Here is a 19944-nt window from a genome sequence, read left to right as displayed (position 1 = left end):
TATTATGCCTACTGCTATTTCCTGTCTCATCTAAAAATTTCAGGTGATTTCATGCCTTTGTCTTGTTCATACTGGAAAGGTATTCTGCTCACCCTCCTGAGGCTTCTTGAAGGCTTTACCTGGCTAGGAACAACTGACCCAAAAGATAAGTTTCATCAGAATATTTTAAAAGTACTCTCCGAAGAAAACAAAAAGTGATTTTCCCCTATACTTTTAGTTTCATTCTACAGTATTTGACTTCCTTCTATTCTGCAATTACAGTTGAGGTTCACAGGAATACCTCAGCTGTCAATGCTAAAACTCAGCTTTTGGGTAAACTCAAGTAAAAGAATTCTGGAATTTTTTGGCCATCATACCTCAGGTTTGCTTTGCACATTACATGTTCTGATGTGGTGTATCCTTAGAGAAGAATGACTTAGGCACCTTAATAAAAAAAAAAATCCTTAAAAATTTAGTATCTTTAATTCAACATTCAGTTTATTTTCTAAAATAAAAAACACGCACATTTGTAATATACACCATTTGATTCTTACCAAAGACATGTTTATAAATAATTTTTTTTTTTCCTTTTAATAAAGATCTCTATCTACAGTCCCAATGCTGAATGCCAATCTGCCCAATTGTTTTTTAGGCAAACAGATTCCACTGAAGACAATGTACATCTGTATTGTTTCAGGTGCTGGAAAGCAAATGTACCTGCAGAAGTAGATAATTATCTCTTCAGGCACTTGCATTTTGGCTAAACCAAGTTTAAGAGTTTCATTACTTATACAAAAGAAACAAAATTCCAGTCCTTACAGGCTTCTTCAGCTGATTTCCGCATGAAAGAAGTACGGAAACAGAAATTTACGTCAGTCACCTCACTAGGAGAAAATGCCGTATTTCTTCTCCAATTCTTCAACAGATGTATCTTTCAATCCCATGTGGTTCACATGATTGAACAATACCTGTGTAACTGTAAAAGAAAATCCCAACATAAACTGTTATTTTTGTTACCCACACTCTTAAGGTAAATTAGTCCAATTCTTCCCTTGGTGAGAGTAAGGGTTGGATTATATAGCTGAAATGCAAGTAAATTTTTAGAACTACTGAGAGGATGAAAAAAAGCAGCAAAGGGAAGCTCTCATTTTGTTTTGATGCCCGTGATCCACCTAACATTTCCTTAAACAGGTATATAATCCTGACAACATAAACAGACAACGTTTATTTTGTTTACTATCTCGGCATTATGCCATTGAATGCAGAAGATAAAAGTTAATGCCAGATGGCAGACAAAGCTTACATCAGGTTAAAGCTGTGAATGCAATTCATAAGAGGAATTTACTTGCACTCAAGTACGTTAAACAAGTAATTTTATTTTAAGGAGATTCACATATCAAAATTTTCAAAGTATAATGGTTATTAGGGAAACTCAGCTGTAGATAGTAAGTTCAACATTATTTGGTCATAGAGGAATGTTTACCTTTTAAGTGTCTCACTGTCATATAGTCTCTCTGGTGTTTTAAATAAAGAAAATGTTTGAGACAAACCCCACTGTTATAAACCATGAACCCAAGCCAATGTCAACCTGAATTGCAAACTAATTTAAGTGATGCCTCAAGAACAGGACAGACGACCAGGCTGAGTGGTTTAGAGACGTTTGCATTCTTTTTGCCAATTGTAAAGTCAGGATTGCCAAGAAATGGTTGTAAATTGTGGAAACTGTAATTGGGACACCTTGCATCTCAGATATAAGATTTCATATAAATTCATAGATATGTAACATTACCAGCTACAAACTGAAATGCTAGAGAAGCTTAGTTTATCAGACTAGAATGCAGTAGTATTACTGATAAAAACAAAAGGATTTAGCTGCAGTTTTCACGTCTTAACAATTAATAAGAAATCAAAAGATTAAGAAAAATTACATTCATATTAACTTCTAAAGCAATCAAAAAGCTAGACAACTAATCTTAACTGATTATTACATGAAATAAACAACAAGAATAGCACTAAATTTTACGTATTTTTTGCTAGATTCTACAGTATCACGAATGAAGTTTAAAAAGACACTACCAAATTACTTACTTTTTTTCTCTGAGCCCGACATAAACATTACTGCCATATCAAATCTTTTTAATTCAGATAGCCTCTGGAGGATTTCAAGGATGAGAGATGGCTCCTCTTTCCTGAAGAAGATTATTAGAAATATAAAAATAACTACTGTTGATTAGAAAGATTCAGTAGCTGCAAGCAATATTAAAGACTTCAGGAATAAGAAATTAAAGGACCAATGGAATTCCCTTCTCTGTCTCTCTCATGTTCCCTGCCTTTCCCATCTTTCCTGTTCATTCTTCGACCCACAAAGCAGAAAGTCAACATCCAGAAATCTTTATGCAAGTATCATTCTGATACAGAGAAGAGTGAAGAAATATAAAAACCTAGACTGATGCAAACTGACTGCTGTTCACGTACAGAATAGCTGCTTATAGGTTTTAATGCTTACACCTTGCCATAATGTCACCATTTCTCACATATATCCAGGTGTTGTGAGGGGAAGTAGCACCTACGGTCATAAGAAGCTCAGCAAAAAGCACCACATTACAGTTGCCATCATTTTTATCCATACAGAAAATTCCTAGATTGTGTTCATTTTACATTCTTCTGGTCAACAGTAAACAGGCAGTGCCTTTGTTACAAATACTAACAACAAGTAGTATTTTTCTTCTGTTTCTTGTCCTGTCTCCCCCCCGAAACGTCTTTCACCTTACTGCAAACAATTTCAACTTCCTAGCCTTTATGTGTCATACCACCAAATGTAGGACTGTATCTCTTGAGATGTCATGTTTCACCCACAGGATGGATATCTACTTTTAAAGCAACCAAGGGAAAGGCTAACATTGATTTACGTTTGCTTTTCTCCATAAAACACCCTAAAAACATTCTGAGTGTGTGCTCTCAGACAGAGTAATTCAGAGAAGCGATACACTGCCTCTGACAGGCAAAATGAACTTTAAGACTCAAATGGCAGCACGGATAGAGATTTCAAAAATAATTGTCAGGTCCTGTCTTATCAGAACTTCTAGCTCCAATACACATTTACTATAGGCTACTGTAAAATGCTAGTGGGTAATTAAAAATAAAAGCCAGAATGCATCACCATAAGCACTGCACAAAAATGAAACCCTCTGTATTTCTCAGCTTTAGAAAGTTAATATAGAAAGCTAATATTGTGCAATTATATATGATAATAGAACATACACAGTAGTATGAAAAAAATTATTTCATACAGTCTAATATTCAGTTTCCAATGCTATTTAGGAGAATTGAATTCGACAGCATACAGTAAAGACTTTATTTCTTTATCTCTTTTCTATCTGATTTTTCAAGATACATTTAATTTCTTAAGAAGGAAAAATTGAATCATTCCAATTATTGCATCATGCTCATGTAATGCTGCATGCTGGAAATAATTTTGTAAGCCCAAGGGTAGGGCTAGGAAGAAAAAAACAGAAAAAGCAAAAAAACAGAACAGCAATAAGCGATGGAAAACAAAGGAGGAGTTAAACTTACTCAATGTAGAAATCATGTAGAATTTTCAGTATCTGGTTAAACAAGTCTGGATCTAAGGATTTCTGGAACAGTTTTGGATAAAGCGAAGGCTCTATTTGCTTTGGAAAAATTAAAAAAGTATTACTTTTAGGCAAGAAAATACAGTTGAGTCATAAGAATTAGAAATGAGTTTTTAGGAGGTCTTGGACAATGCTGAACTGCATGAAAGCAAAAAAAAGAAAAACAAATCACTTGCACTATTTGACATTGAACATTAATTTGGGGTTTTTTTTTGGTGATGATGACTGGTGACTGCTTTTAGAAATATTGTAAGCAATTTTTTTTTGCAAAATATATATAAGCAGAAGTAACACATTAAGTAGATTGATGCATTTCAAGCATTTTTTCAGTTTAAAGAGATAAGAACGTTGCTATGTCTAATTACCCTAGAATCATTAATTTGAAAAATTAGAATTTAACATGGTTACTAACGTATTTATGTCTTTACAGAATCAGGGCCTATGTTTGAAAGAAGAGACAGATTATGCAGAGACTGTACTCAAAGCGAGGTAAGTGAAAAGTCAGGCACAAGAGAAGAAATACTCAAATGTGGATCAAACCACTTAGAATTGTGTGAAGGCAATTAAAGCAAGGGACTATTGTACACTGTTAAGACACTCTAAACATAGCTACCCCTTTCCACCTAAGTTTGCGCTATTTCTTCAATGTCAGTTGAAGAAACTGTCCAAGCACTGTCAGTCAATACTACGTTTCATACCTTCAGGTACAAGTACATATTTTCTGGGCAGTCTTTCAACTTCCTGAAGTCAGACTCAAGCTGGAAAGAATTTGCAGGAATGGCAGGGACTGGAGAAGCAGATGTAAATGACCTTTTGATTTCTTTTTCTCTCTGTTTGTTCACAGGGAAAGATGGATGCAACATTGATGAAATTCCTTTCACGCTAGCGGGAAGCCTGCAGAGAGATTTTGAAATAGATAATCAAGAAAACATTTAAGGAAATCTTACCCTGAGACCTAATTGGAGATTCTTCAATTCATTTAAAATACCAACAACATTTTTAAAAATAACGGGGTTTAGTTCAAGCAGGTGTCTAAAAAAAACCTTCAAATTATGGAAGCTTTACACTTGATTCATCTTTTCTAAAAAAACCACACCTGCAAATACTTACAAATATACTCAGCCTTTCTCTACTTTGTTTCTGGAAATAACTGCACTTTATGGTACAGATTCCTACCATACACAGCTGCAAAAAAAAAAATTACATTTTCTGCAAGTTCACGATGCAAAACAGTAACACGTCAAACGAACAAACAGTTTTCAACACTGATTACAGTGGAGCTATTTTTGTCCTGTAATTTGTCAGTTCACTCCATTTATTTTTCAGAAGTTATAAAATTGTTAAAAAATACACTTTTTTCTTCAACACTTCACAGTAAATCCTTCTGACTGAGCTGGAAAAGGTGGGTGCGAGATGGTCTTTCTCATAGAAATTCTTCAATCAGAATTCCATAAAAAGCATTTACTGTTAACAGAACGAGATTATGCCAATGCATACAGAGTTTTCCTAAGCAGACAACAAGTAGCGTTCCAGCAGGGGTAAAATTAGGATAGTGGCTTCTATACTTCAGCCTAGTTTCAGCCAGCCAGACTTGAGTTTGCCTAGCTAACACAGTGGAACTTGGAGCAAACCTGAAGTTATCGGCTGCCTGCGCAGCAGAGGGAAGAGTGGTGACACTCTCATCTGCTCCTTTTCTCTCACGTAACTGGTGTGCAAAGACTGACTGAACTCTGCTCAGAATCTACTCTAAAACATTACAAATAAAAAACCACAGGTAGGGAAGATGAAGTGCACAAGGAAGAGATACAGCATACAGGAAAATATTATGAATTCTTTATATTGGAAATGTAAGAACAAGACTAGTTTTCCATCTGACAATAAATAGATCATACTTGTCTCAACCACTCCATGACCAAAGATGTAGATGTGTAATAACTACCGTTTCTTTGAATATCTTCTTTTTGATTCAAATTCTCCAAAATATGTTTGATACCTCATCACATGTAGAATCTGAAAATGATGATTACATTTCAACTACATTTACTTTTTAAAAGAGGATCAGAATTTTTATACTTACTGTAATGGTGATGTATCACTGATTTCTTCTATTTTCAAGTGCTTTGCTTTTGGAATGTCCGTTGTAGTCAACTGATCATCCTGATCTAGATTCTCTGTTGTTTCAACACTCATTGAATCCCTCCAGTTATTGACTAAATAAGTAGTGCTGGGCAAATCACTGTTTGGTGTGTCATCATCAATTTCTTCAATGGCTATTCTTCGCAAAGGCTTCTGAACAGAACACATAACTCATGTCATGTGTAGCCTCAACATCAGTGTATATATAAGCCCCAGAGAAACAGCTATGTTTAATTTTAAATAATTTCATGATAACTAGTTCATTTGTAGTGGTGCACATGGAAGATACTTTCAGTCAAGATAAACGGCAAAAAAAAGAAACTTTATTACATTCTGCAGGAAGCCTTATATGACCATTTTATTGCTTTACTCTCATAAACCAGTGTATCCTTACTCTAGAGGATCTCAGAATCTGCATTCTGTTTTCCCAGTAATAAAAATATTTTTTTTTCCCCCTACTAAGGTTGAATGGGCAAGGACTACCATGTATTTTGACCAATGATCTGGTCAAGCTTTGTAATTTAGCTAAACAAGTAAGTATCCAGCAACACAGGCCTTCATCCTCAACTTAAAATTTTTGAGACAAATATCTGTTACTTAGCCCTGCTGGTTGACCAAGTTACATACATCGCAAGGCAATTAATTCCACCACTACAGGTCATGCTAACTAAAATGCTTCAGCTTGTTTAATCTTTGCACGATCACCACTATTTTTGACCTTCACAGGTCTTACAAGGAAGCACCATGGGGAACGGGGGGAAGAAAAAGAAATTCATCACCTTTTACTTTGGAATTTCATTTCCTGAACATGAACATAGTATATATTGGTCAAGACATACAGATGCAAATACACACAATTAAACATAATCAACAATTTATAGAGTTCTAGAAACAACAGATTTCTCTGTTCAACTCTAACACAATCCCATTGTAAGTCTTCACTGCAGTTTGCAAGCTGCTTTAAATCATGCCAAAAAAACCTGTCTTGTTGGTGTATTGACAGACGATACACGGTTTGCTTTGCCAATATACCATGTTATTGTTGTGCTAAGACTGGGAGGCTGCCTGTGGGTATGAAAAAAAATCACAGTTCTCTACAATCCTTGGGTAGTACTAAAAGCATAGATGGTTCATCTATACCTTGTTCTACCTTAAAGAATAACAAGGAGAAAACAGTCAACCTAGTATCTCCACTTAATTTAGAAGCCAAACTGAAAACTCAGTATAATTGTCTATAGTATTTCAGTTACTTCAGAACAGATTCATTTAGATTTCAAGAAATATTGTATCTGGTTATAGAGAATGCATAATACACCCCACCCTCCCCCCAAAAAAGGATCAAAATATCACACATTTTCTACTAAAACTATCCATCTGAATTATATATATTTAATGGAGATAAACAAACATTTTGAAACCATCAAGAGCAGAACACTACAGTACTCCATACAAAGTGTGAGCATGCTTTGTATTTTCACAACTCACTGCTGAATGTATAAAGATTAAATGTACTAAAAGGGGAAGCCTAATACATAAAGAAAGCTAATATTACACCCTGTATTACTGCATTTTGCCACGTGCAACTCATTAATCTGACTATAACCACTGGTAATTTCTTGAAAACCAATACCCAGCTATTCTACAGTTTATGTGAATGAAAATGCCGGCTCAAGGCTTCTGCAGCAGGCCTGGGTGACACCAGCATATCACATGGGTAAGCACCACATCTTGTTACCACTCCAGCTGCTACAGAAACTGTAAACAGCAGATGAAAAGAAGGGAAGTTTACCCAGAGCTTTCTTCAAATCTGCAATCAAGCACAGAGACTCAACTGCCTCCCCTTTACTCTCAGCTGTGATGTTACCTCTTGACCCAGGACAGGGCTGTGGGGTTGCCTCCCCGTTTCGTATTATAGGTATGGGTGTACACCATGTTTTCCGAGTGTGGTACTGCAGGCTGAATGCTTACAGCACTGCTACTGTTACACACACATGGCAATGCTCAAGTTACCTTCTTGAAAAATATCAAAAGAGTAAAACCATAAATTTTGGGCTTTCCACAGGCAAGATGTGACTGTCAGGAGTTAAGTCTACATAAATAAGCAAGAAGTGGGGTTTAACTTTAAGCCCTACCTCTCCCATCATTACAGAAAGCAACTCACAAAACAAAACAACTTACTGTTGATTTCACGTGTAATGGATTATCAATCAGTTTCACTATATTTTTTATTTCTGTCTCTTTTATCAATACTGCAGGATATTCTTGATGAGTCCACTGTTCTTTCTCAGCTAATTTCTGGGGGAAGGAAAAAAAAAAAAAAAAAAAGTTGTCCAAAAGATAAAAAGTTTGAGGAATAATTATAAGGTATGTTAAAAATTATGTAATAAAGAATGAAAACATACTAATACTATAGGCTTACAAAAAAAAAAGCATAAGTACATAAATATACATACATTCCTTATTTTAGTGAGTTCATTTATTGCTTGTTTATTTCCAGGTTCCAGCTTCAAAACAGCTTCAAAATCTGAGTAAAAAATAACATATGAACACCGTAGACATTTCAAGTTACAAAGTAACCCTGGCAAATTTTTAAACCTTCTATTTTCCTCTCACAGCTCTAAAATAATTAAAGGCAGGTAAGTCATCCTAATGCTTATATCATGACCTAGTTTCTAAACACATTTTTCAAACTATTTCTTACTACTTATCATAAGCAACAATAGTTGTAATTTCACACAAAACTGCCTACTCATCATGTGGATACCAACACAAAAAACTTTATATATATTCAGTGAAACACAACAAAACCCCACCATTCTTAACTTTTGCACTGATAAGCTCAATTAGTCAGCAATTGATTTAATTTCTATTAGAAGATTAAAAAAAAATCAGGATGTCCTTATGTTCATCTCTTACCTATCACACTTTGGCTAATTCAAAGTCATACCTTGCATAGCTTCTTTTAGCTTTCCAAGAGCAACTCTGGCAGCTCCTCTTCTGGCAAAGGCTTTAGAATAGGAGGCATCTAAGAGCAGAGCTTGTGTACAGTCATTTTCTGCCTCTTCATATCTCAACAAAAGATTAGTACAAAATTAATAAATCAGTTTGAAGAGGCAGTTTCAACTGAAAAGACAGAGCTACCCAAAACAACTAAAATATGAAGACAGATCTTAATTACCTATATCCATATAAATACACACCACTGAGCTAAAATGTAAAATAAAAGCAAACATATAAAATATGATTTCTCAGCACCTTGAAATTTCAGCCAAATCTTTTGGTATCTCATGACACACTGCTGACTCTCTTTTTATCATCACAGAGAAATTCACTTCCTCTGTGAAAACAAACACTTAAAGCCTGTCAGAGCAGAGTCCACTTTAAACATTAGATAGCCTTAAAATGAAAGTCAGCATCATAGCTTTGTACTTCTGAAAACCAGAAATACTGTTACAAACAAGCAAAAATACAACAAAGGAGAAGCAAGCATATATGAGAATAAATTTCTCTAAATATGAATTTCTGCAACTTGCCCTTAACTATTTCAGAACGAGAAGTCTGTATATCCTTGCATTAAAGTAATTAGCTTCATTGTAAGATCAAACTTCCTCAACCCAGTTATATTTAGTTGTATTAGATCATGATTCCACTATGTGCATCTTAAATTATTTTCATTCGTTCCTCTTCTCCTTCTTCAATCTATCATTAAATTTATGGAAACAGTATTTTCTTTTTGCAGTTATCAGTTCTAGAGATTTATAAGAATACCAATAAGCTTCTGTTGCCTTTTATGTTTGGGTCCTCTCTGAAAGGTAAAGACCCATGATACACTGATTTATCATACAGAATCAATTTGCTCGCTTGGCTGTTCAATTAAAGTATCACTTCCTCTGATTCTCTGAGAACATTATTTGCATTATGCTGTCCTCTATGGCTTCAGTACTACATTATAAAAGTTGTGTCAGAAATACTACCTGTGAAATCTATTTTATAATCTCATAATTGGAGATCAATGTATTGTCTCTACAGATACCCAGCCATGTCATGTTAGAACAGATGACCAACATAATGCTCAGCAATCTGCTTCTCATGCTACCAGTTTAAAAGGTTTAAACTACCATACCATCAGGGAGTAAAAAAAAAATTCAGACTTCAAAAATGGTCATATGGAATTTCTCTCACTTGCTAGAAAGTATGCATTTCCCACTGCTACTGGATTATTTGAATAAAGCTTAATTAAAAATTAACTACACATACGTATCTCCATTAGTGGAGTTAAAGAAAAATATTTTAAAAGATGACAATTTCCAGAAAAAGCTCCTGTCCATTCCCTTTGAAGTCAGAAGTTATAATCCACTTCTTTTTGCAGTGCAACATTTAGTAGCTGACTGGGTAGTCAAAAAAGACAAAAAGCTTTGGGCAGGTCCTTTGAGAATGGTGAATATCTAGAATTTTACACACACAGAAGAATGAAAATCAAACTTGAGAAACTGTTTCATACTGATGCTTTTTTATTCTCTCAGAATTTCTTTCCTATGAAATGCATTGTCAGATCACACATACTGAGTTGTTCTCTCCCTTACTGTTTTCAATACAATTTATTCTACACTGAATTCTAAAAAGAATTAGACGGAGTGACAGTAACTTAAACGGAGTGAAAATCTACTGGTTCATTCTTCCATCTAGTTCACAACAAAGAATCAAAAGGCATAGCACAAGCAATCCTACTTACTTTTCAATCTTTAGATAGGCCATGGCTCTGTTAGCTGGCAGAAGCGCATTGGTGCCATCTGCTGCTATACCACGGGTATAACAGTCTATTGCAGTCTCATACTTTCCTTCTTTGAAGTAACCATTACCCTGTAATATTGACGTTAGAAAAAAATAGCGTTCAGAAAAATCTAGTGCAATGAGCTTTTCTTATCCTTTTTAGTAGACAGGGTCACAATATCAAGAAAATGGATCACAAAGCGCATCCACATCAGGGCAGATATTTATGGCATATTTCTTCATATCTAAGCTTGGAGGCAGACCACCAGAAAGAAAAAACAAACTTAAATTTTTTCTAGTATTTCAAGGATAAAAAAATTTTGCTACATGCATAGTTTAAGTGTAGACTTACAAATCTATAGCTTGTGATTTATCTTTACTCTTGATGTGCAGGATAAGTCACCCTGTACCTCCTGAATTTAAACACAAGCTGAACAAAGCTGAACCTTTACAATTCCCCTTTCAGGACGACTTTCTGTACTGCACAAATCCATCTTTATCCTGCTACATCCATGAAACCGTTACCCTCAAATATTTCTTGGGCCCAAATGTTGCTGTTATTTTCTAAGTAATGCTCCATACAACAAAATTACATTACTTTTTTTGTTTGTTTCCAAGAGACTAAAATTATCTTTTGCATCTCAGTACTAATACAAAGCCCATGTATTATCTTCTCTGCTACTACTGTATCACTGGCAAAAAAAGTGAAGGCCACAGCTCAGACTTGACAGGATCCATGTTGCCAGGAACAGGCCCACAGTGAGTCAAATCTGCTACCAATGAAGTACTGCACTAGACTGAAATTTCTTTTCTGTGGCCTCTTCAAACTTTTGTTCCTTTTACCTACTTAATGTATGCTTTCATTTTTTTCCTGCTAATTACCTCTCACAACCACTACAGGAAACCTGAATATTGATAAAATGTCAGAAGTTAAATAGCTAGGTAAGAAAACAGAGAAAATTATATTTTAGTTGATTATGTTGTTTCTTAATTGCAACAGTCAGGAGAAGGAGAAATCAATAAGCTAACTGTGAGTCAAGACCATGTATCCAGAAATACATTTTTATTGCCATTGTTGCCTGCACTCCTTGAAGTGCTTTTTATAACTACTTCTCACCATGTAATCAGAGGTTTGAAAACACAAGAAACAGTCCACAACTCTATTTGGATAAGCAGTGGTCAAGATGCATGTAATACTGGCTAACTGGGACCTTTGTATAAGAAAGTTCAAGTTCTACTTATCTTACTACATATTTGAAATTTATCATATACAATTTGGGCTGTAAAAGCTACCTTGCATAATTAATCCTCCACAAGAGTCTCAACAGAACTCACTGTCCCCCTCCCTCTCTATAGAGCCCAAAATGGGAAACAATTAAGGTTATATCAAGGACACTGTATTTATGAAGTTCAAGACAGTATCGGGTTTAACTTACACATTTGCATGCTAATAGCACAACACAACACTCTTCTTCACTAGTTCTCTCCTGTTCCACCAGAACCTGTGACTTACCAGATCTTTCTCTGTAATAGCCTTCTGCTTGAGCTGCTGGTCTTCAATGCGCTGCTTCTCTTCGTCCGTTAATTCTGGTCTGACTGCAACTTCAAACTCTTTCTGTTCTGAACTTTCTTTTGATGACAGAGCCTGCAAAGATGTAATTTTTTTCCTCAGTAAGTATTTCCCCCACTTACACATTTCCAGAACATAAAATTACGACAAATTCTAAACTTTTAAGATGAAAAAATCTGCCAAGCATTTTAACAGAATTGCCTGTGTTGTAAGTTGAATGCAAATTGAAGAGACCATTCTAAATTGTTCTTGAAAATGTTATTTCTATGAGGGATGGCGAGTCAGAATATTACTTGGTAAATAAAAAGTATGTAATTTCTGAGGCACAATGTAAAATGACCCATGGAACCTGTCTCTATATATTCCAATTCACAAATCATTTATTTCTTCAATTACTGGAGACTTTGGGTCTTCATTCTGAACATAAATTTTTCAAGCACTTTCAAAATACAGCACACAGTAATGACAGGTGGGCTTATAGTTGCTAAGGTCATCATAATCAACATTCTCTCCCTGTCATGAAAGCAATCAGACTCGCACTAGAGTATTATGTTCTGCCAGGCTTAAACCCACTTTCTGGTTTGGCAAACCACAGCCATCAGTGCGGCTACAAGCAGGCTAGCAGTTTAGCTGCACGGCCAAGAGAACACACAAGTTCTCTCATATGTAGTGCTACCTTGTACCAAAATACTAAGCATGACTGAAAGAAACATTAACACAGGAGATAGAAAAAACATCTGAGGGAAGATTTTAAAACAAACAAACAAACAAAACCACAGATGGTCCACACATCCAGTCTTAGTCTGCTAATCCACCATTACACTGATGTGCGCATGCATGCTAGTTAATCTGGAAGAAACTCAATTACAGATTTTAACCTCAGTGAGCTTCAAATGCCAGAAAAAGCTCATGAGATTTTGTTGAATTCAGTTCTTGTTATAAATATAAGTTGATACAGATACAAACTGAACAGGGTGTATTAATTTATGTTAAGGCCTATTAATCTTATTACCTGATCAATTTTCTTCAGTTCACTTTTTGCTTCAAAGTTGTTTGCATCCAGCTCTAAAACTTTTTCATAATCTATCAGAAGATCAGAAAACAATGTTTCAGGTAGGAACTACAGGCTAGTAACCAGAGTATAAAATAAGAGCACTCTTTTGAGATAACCCTTTTTTGTAGCTACCTAAAAAGCCAGAGACACTACAAAGAACACATTATTCAAAGATATTTAAAGCTGAATTATTCTGTAACTTCTAATACCTACAGTAATCATTTAGACCTGCTGCTTGAATTTTACCTTGCCAGAAGAATATGCAATATGGTTATTTCATTCTTTGTTTACAGGAAATGAAAATTAAATTCTTACAACAAATAGGCAAATCACAAAAGCTTTAATCAAGCTGACAGACAAACAGTTTGTATGTATTTTAAGAATTTTAAAAAAGACCCACCTTCTTTAGCACCTTGAAGATTTTTCAAAGCAAAGCGAGCAGCCCCTCTTCTGGCATAAGCCTTTGTGTAATTTTTATCTAAAGCAAGTGCTAAATTGCAGTCAGATTCTGCAACAGAATACCTATCAAAAATATGAAAAAGTTAGTTTGGACACATCTAGGTAACAAAACCCCAAACTTCACCCAGTTAGATTACTCTGAAGCTTTACAGGTTCTCTCTAAAGTGGAAATCTTACATGCTTCAGAAGGGGCACAGAACAAGTATTTAAACATCTCTCAATTCAGAACACATTAGAACAGGTGAGGAAAACAGAGGTCAACAATCTCTATTGCAACAGAAAGAATAACCAACTCTCCTATACCCTTTCTTCCCCCAAAACAAATTAGAGCCTTAGAAATAGAGCTCTCTGAATCTGAAAGGCAAATTAGATACTGAACTTTTTCCTCCCTCTTTCTTCTTTTTGAAGTCTTACACTGAAACACAGAAGACAGTGAACTTCCAACATGAAAGCAGAGGAAAAAAAGATGAGAGAGACTACCAGATTCCTTATCCTGGCAATTCCTATTTTACTTTGAAACTGCAAAGCAGATTGCAACAGCAGTCTTACACAGACTATATTATGGCATGATAAATAATATAATCAAGACTTAAAACCAGACAAAAAATCTGAAGGTAGCATTTGAAATAAGAAAATATTAAAGGTTTAACAATATAAGTCTTACTTTTTCATTCTATAAAAAGCCGATGCTCTGTTTGTGGGCAACACTGGATTGTATGGATCAGAATGCATGCCTCTAGTGTAGCATTTTATAGCTTCATCAAAGTTCCCTTGTTTAAAGTAGTTATTACCCTGTGAATAGAAGAAAGTCTTATTAGTGAAGTATACATTGACAGGCACACTACTAATTTTTGGTGAAAAAATTCAAAGCTCGTATTTGAGAATGCTAAATCATTTTTGTTTAACATCTCTCACAAAGTACTGCTTTACTCTAAAACATTTAATTAAAATATTCTAAGCATCCCATATTAAATTTCTCACAATGTATCCAATAAGAGGGTTTTATTATATACTGATTTTCAAGATCTGTAGGTCATTTATAGAAACCTATAACAAGCACATACATAGCTGCTTAAATTGCCATAGAGAATCACCAAAGTTTTTTTGAGTTTTTAGTAACTAGATTGGGCGTCTTTGCTTTCCAAGGTAAATATTCTCTTTTCTGCCTCCTTTGGGACACAACTTTTATCTTGTGTGCCCTCGACTGCTTCACTGCAGCAGATAAGATGATAATAGTTAACGACATCTCAATTTCTCAGTGTAGACTGCAGATTATACATCAGGGAATTTCTACAGCAGCAGGGAAAGAAGGCAGATGTCACCCATGCAGACAATAAAAAACCCCTAAGAAACTCTACTGAAGAGAAGTATGGACTGGCAAATGGTCTTAGGTGATTGTTTGTAAACAAAGAAGTGTCTCAGAACTACAGAAGTTGCCATACAACTAACTTAGCCTATCTCACATGGCAATGAAGCACAAGATAGGTCTTGCTCTATTCTACTCGCAAAATAAGGTAAAACTGAACGGATACCAACTTGCCATTACCAAGGCAGGGAAGACATGCAAGTTTGCCCATCATTCCCAGATGTAGTGGCCTCGCAAAGGAGCCAATCTTAAATTCTTGGTGATTTAGTTTGGGCCATTCAGACCTTGTGTTCAGGTAAACACCAGTTTGTTCCACATGGCAATTCTATACAGCAATCCAACTTCTCAAAGCAAAAAAACCCCACTACATTAATCATCATAAGTGCACATTAAGCAGAGTCTGACAGGCTTTGCTGCAATTGGTGATGGGAAGAAACAGAAACGCAGTGAGAATTCTGGATGTTGGAATAACAGGCAGGAAAACAGACATACAAAATTCCAAACAGGCAATTCTTCCACCAGAAGTGTAGTCTTAGTGGACAATCTTTTAAAAGAATCTACAAAAGCTCCTATGTCTACCATGCTACCCTGCAAATCAGAGAATCATTCAGGTTGGAAAAGACCTTTAAGATCATCAGTCCAACCATAAGCCTAACACTGCCACATCCACCACTAAACCATGTCCCTCAGCACCACATCTTCACGTCTTTTAAATACCTCCAGGGACGGTGACTCAACCACTTCCCTGGGCAGCCTGTTCCAATGCTTGACAACCCTTTCGGTGAAGAAATTTTTCCTAATATCCAATCTAAACCTCTTCTGGCACAACTTGAGGCCATTTCCTCTCATCCTGTCACTAGTTACTTGATAGAAGAGACCAGCACCCACCTCACTACACCCTCCTTTCAGGTAGTTGTAGAGAGCGATAAGGTCTCCCCTCAGCCTCCTTTTCTCCAGACTAAACAATCCCAGTTCCCTCAGCCGCTCCTCATCAGACTTGTGCTCCAGGCCCCTCACCAGCTTCGTTGCCCTTCTCTGAACACACTCCAGCACCTCCATGTCTTTCCTGTAGTGAGGGGCCCAAAACTGAACACAGGACTCGAGGTGCAGCCTCACCAGTGCCGAGCACAGGGGGAAAATCACCGCCCTGCTCCTGCTGGCCACACTATTTCTGATACAGGCCAGGATGCTGTTGGCCTTCATGGCCACCTGGGCACACTGCTGGCTCATGTTCAGCCGGCTGTCAACCAGCACCCCCAGGTCTTTTTCTGCCGGGCAGCTTTCCAGCCACTCTTCCCCAAGCCCGTAGCGCTGCCTGGGGTTGTTGTGACCCAAGTGCAGGACCCGGCACTTGGCCTTGTTGAACCTCATACAGTTGGCCTCGGCCCATCGATCCAGCCTGTCCAGATGTCTCTGTAGAGCCTCCCCACCCTCGAGCAGATCTACCCTGCCTCCCAACTTGGTGTCATCTGCAAACTTGCTGAGGGTGCACTCAATGCCCCCATCCAGATCATTGATAAAGATATTAAACAGAACTGGCCCCAATATCGAGTATAACAAACAGTTATAATGCTATAACCTTTTCTTTCTCTGCAAGAGCTTTTTCTGCATCTATACGGATTCCATCTTCCTCAGAGTCTGATTCTGGAGATACAGAATCATGGGTACTATCTTCTTTATCAAGTTCTTCAAGTATTTTATCCTGAAATCAGATAAAACCAAATTATCTCATTGGAATTTAACAGCACAAAATAAATCAAGCAAGACTTTTAGGAGAACTAGTAGTGCATTTTAAAAAAAACTCTATTGCTTAAGTCCTCTTTACCAAGGAGTATTCCACACTTCAGAAGTAAGAGATCTGTCCTCTAATACTGCCAGCTGTGTTTAGTCTTATATTCTGTTAGAATTATGACCTTTTAATAGATGTATCATTAAAACGTTTTTTGGTGTTTTGTTTTTTTTTTAACTTAGTCAAATTCAATCTGCTGGATGAAAGCATGGTCAATAGAAAATATAGTATTGAAATAGTATTTCTCAACATCCCAAATTTTCAACCCATAACCTTTTTGGAAGAAAGCTACTTTCTATGTTCACACAGTACGATACTAACTTGTCAACTGAATTCTCAGGACAGTAAGAAAATCTTATTTAAGACAAAATCAACTGGGGATAAGACTCAGTTAACAAGCAAATATTCTGACTCACCACATCGAGTTTTCCCCATGCTTCATAATCATAAGACTTGATCTTGTTTTTCTTGTTTTCCTCGGTGGTTATCTTCGAAGGGACTTTACTTTTGCTTTTCTTCTTTTTCTTAAAAGCCCTGTTTCGAATTGGTGGCAAGTTCTAAATTGAAATAAGTAATTTATTTTAAAACAGATGTGTGAGAGTCACTTGTATTGAAGAATCTATAGTACCTATATCCAGATACAGTATCTGCATCTACTCGCTAGCTTTATTGTAGAAATCCATCCAGTAAGCTGTTCTCAGGAACTCTACAAAACCACTAAGGACAGCAAGTATAAATCCTTCAATAGGTAATAATAGCAAATATTACATGTATGGTACAAAGTTAAATTTTAGAAGACAACTCTCTGCAGAGTAGCACTGAAGTATCACATCAATACATTAAAAGTCAGCAATAAATAAGTAATACTGATGCTGCAAACACAAATATTCTACCTGGAAGTGATTAAAAATTTACTGGCCCCACCACCTCCAGAGGCTAATGCCCCACAGCTGTTGGTGGAACAGTTTACAGAGGAATCTTTGGTCTGCTTCAGATGGAGAACAAGTCAGCTGGGTGAGCTCATACCTTCTATTCCGATATTTTAAGTCAACACAGGTAATTTTGCTGAAGCAAAAAGTAACTACTATAAACACTATCACGTTATGAATAGCTCAGTTAACAGCAACACTGGACTTGTGATTTTTACCTCTTCTGGGACACCACTCTGCTTCCTTAGTTCAGAATCCACTTCTTTAATATCTTTTTCCCAGCTCTCCAACTCTCTCATAAAATCCTGCAGCTCTTCAGCATTTTGCTTCATTTGCAGCTGTAGTTCTATCGCTTTATTTGGTGCACTCATTGTAATCTGCCAAATTTCAAGGAAAAAAACTTTCTAAAGAGAACTTGACAGTATGTACTGAAGGAAGCTAGCTATTTCAAAATGAATTAGTCTGACCTGTGTGCAAGACAGGCTTCCCAATAGCATAGTAGGAACATTTCATAGTAAGAGACTAAGAAGAAACACAATTTAAATGTCTTTGAAAAAAGGATGGGAAGCCATGTTATTTAGTTGAAACAAAGTATATCAGAACAAACAGCAACTCATGCTTTCCTAAGTGTAAGGTAAAGGGCCCAACCAGTCAATGAAAACCCTGAAAGTGATAACAAGGTGTTCCTAGTTTAAAGCAATTTATGCAGTGTTTCCCAGAGGACAGAACAAAGGAAAATTTAACACCTTAACATTTAACTAAAAAAAAACCAAAACCAACCCAAAACCCAATTAAGATATACAGGCTGCCTTGTATCTGAACAGAAACAAGACATCTGACAAACTGACTCCCAAAACCACTTTTGGCTCCTACAAGTAAGTACATTTAAATATGCACACATTTTCAGCACAGGAACGAGTAAACACATGAGGTGTTTTATTATGAAGTCTAGTGAATTACAAGTCCAGAATATTCTTTGAATGTACGCATCCTTGTACACATCTGTAGCCCGCCAAGTCCCTAAACTACTGTTTAATAATTACTAATACTTAATAGTCTTCATAAGTTTTGTTGTCTTAATTTTAGTGTCTTAAGTGAAAGACGTTTTATTATCACAGAAGTATCAAGTCACAAGTAAAAAGCAACCTTAAAAAAAGCCTTGGTTACAATTCAGGGGAAAAAAACCCCACATTTGTACAGTCTGTAGCTCAAAAAGCTGAAAGGATGAAACAAACGTATTTTGAAAACAATCATGATGAAGTAACTCGTGATGAACTAAATACAAACTTAGACAAAGCAATCTGTGAATGGTTGATAACTGCAACCTCTTGACTGAGAGAGCTTCAGGATCAGTTACGATCCTCATGTAAGGATAAATAAGCTACTCATAGAGATGGTACACACAACATTTTTAAGGAAGAAAAAGGACTAGATTTTTTATTTGTTTTTAACATCCAGTAAGACAATAACCTAACAGCATAGACTATAATTATTTATGGGCCAATTGAAGCTAATGACTTCTGCAATACAACGTGCTGTCCATAATTACGGACAAGCGTCTCATAAAAGATGGAAAAACACACTGCACGGTGACCAGTGAACTATGGCTCCCAGGGCAGAAGCGTTTTTTCACCCTCAGGAGCAAGCACCCGTGCAGACGCCCCGACGCACCCGTTGTGCTTCTCCCTAGTTACCTCCTCCACGCAGGCGGTAACTTGCTTCCCCTTAGCAACGTATTTTTCCCTCCAGCCTTCTCGATATTTGGCCTGTTTGAAACAAAGCGGGAAAGCACTTCAGGTGAAGCCAAACCCGCCTATTTCCCACCGCGTTTGTAATTTTGGTGTTTATTGTATTGGGGTTTTTTTTCCACTCGCCTCACACAGCTTAGCAGCCACCTTCCCCCCCTCACCCCCAAGTTACAAACCAGGCCCTGACTCCTTCAGGCGCCTGAGGCGGGGCCTGTTGGGCACCGGGCCCGGCCGGACAACAGACACCCCCCGGGGTCCCGGGTCGCCGGGATCCCGGGTCGCCGGTACACCGGCGACCCGGGATCCCGGCGACCCGGGACCCCGGTCCCGCCGCGGTCTCACCTGCGCCGGGTCCCGCCGCTTTCTGCCGCCGCGGCCCGCTCGGCCGAGCCTCCTCCCAGAATGCAACGCGGCCCCGCTTCCTCCGGCGGCCGCCGCCGCTGCTGCTCCGCGGCTCCGCCGGGCCGCGCTGACCACGCCCCCTCCGCTGACGTAGCGGGGGGAGCTGGCGC

At 37.2% G+C, this 19944-nt stretch overlaps 1 protein-coding gene across 3 annotated transcripts; it reads right to left on the bottom strand.

Annotated features, from left to right (window-relative positions):
- Positions 1-450: 450 nt before the first annotated feature.
- RPAP3 (RNA polymerase II associated protein 3) lies at positions 451-19892 on the bottom strand. Of its 3 annotated transcripts, none has more exons than XM_075059049.1 (18): positions 19775-19892; positions 19379-19450; positions 17903-18061; positions 17172-17312; positions 16546-16668; positions 14265-14392; positions 13542-13663; positions 13100-13170; positions 12031-12162; positions 10480-10607; positions 8695-8816; positions 8201-8271; positions 7926-8042; positions 5689-5900; positions 4310-4505; positions 3553-3650; positions 2068-2168; positions 451-955 (listed from the first exon to the last, which is right to left on the bottom strand). In XM_075059049.1, the coding sequence occupies exons 3-18, from the start codon at positions 18053-18055 to the stop codon at positions 864-866; spliced, it is 2007 nt and encodes a 668-aa protein (XP_074915150.1). In that variant the 5' UTR covers positions 18056-18061; positions 19379-19450; positions 19775-19892; the 3' UTR covers positions 451-863. The 3 variants fall into 3 exon arrangements, with proteins under 3 accessions (XP_074915150.1, XP_074915149.1, XP_074915148.1); XM_075059048.1 differs by having other exon boundaries at positions 19356-19450; positions 19775-19857; XM_075059047.1 differs by lacking the exon at positions 19379-19450 and having other exon boundaries at positions 19775-19888.
- Positions 19893-19944: the final 52 nt, after the last annotated feature.

Source organism: Buteo buteo, chromosome 28 (assembly GCF_964188355.1).
Source record: "Buteo buteo chromosome 28, bButBut1.hap1.1, whole genome shotgun sequence".
NCBI classification, from domain to species: domain Eukaryota; kingdom Metazoa; phylum Chordata; class Aves; order Accipitriformes; family Accipitridae; genus Buteo; species Buteo buteo.
Note: the sequence above shows the minus strand (reverse complement) of the source record. Positions and strands in the feature narration are given on the sequence as shown.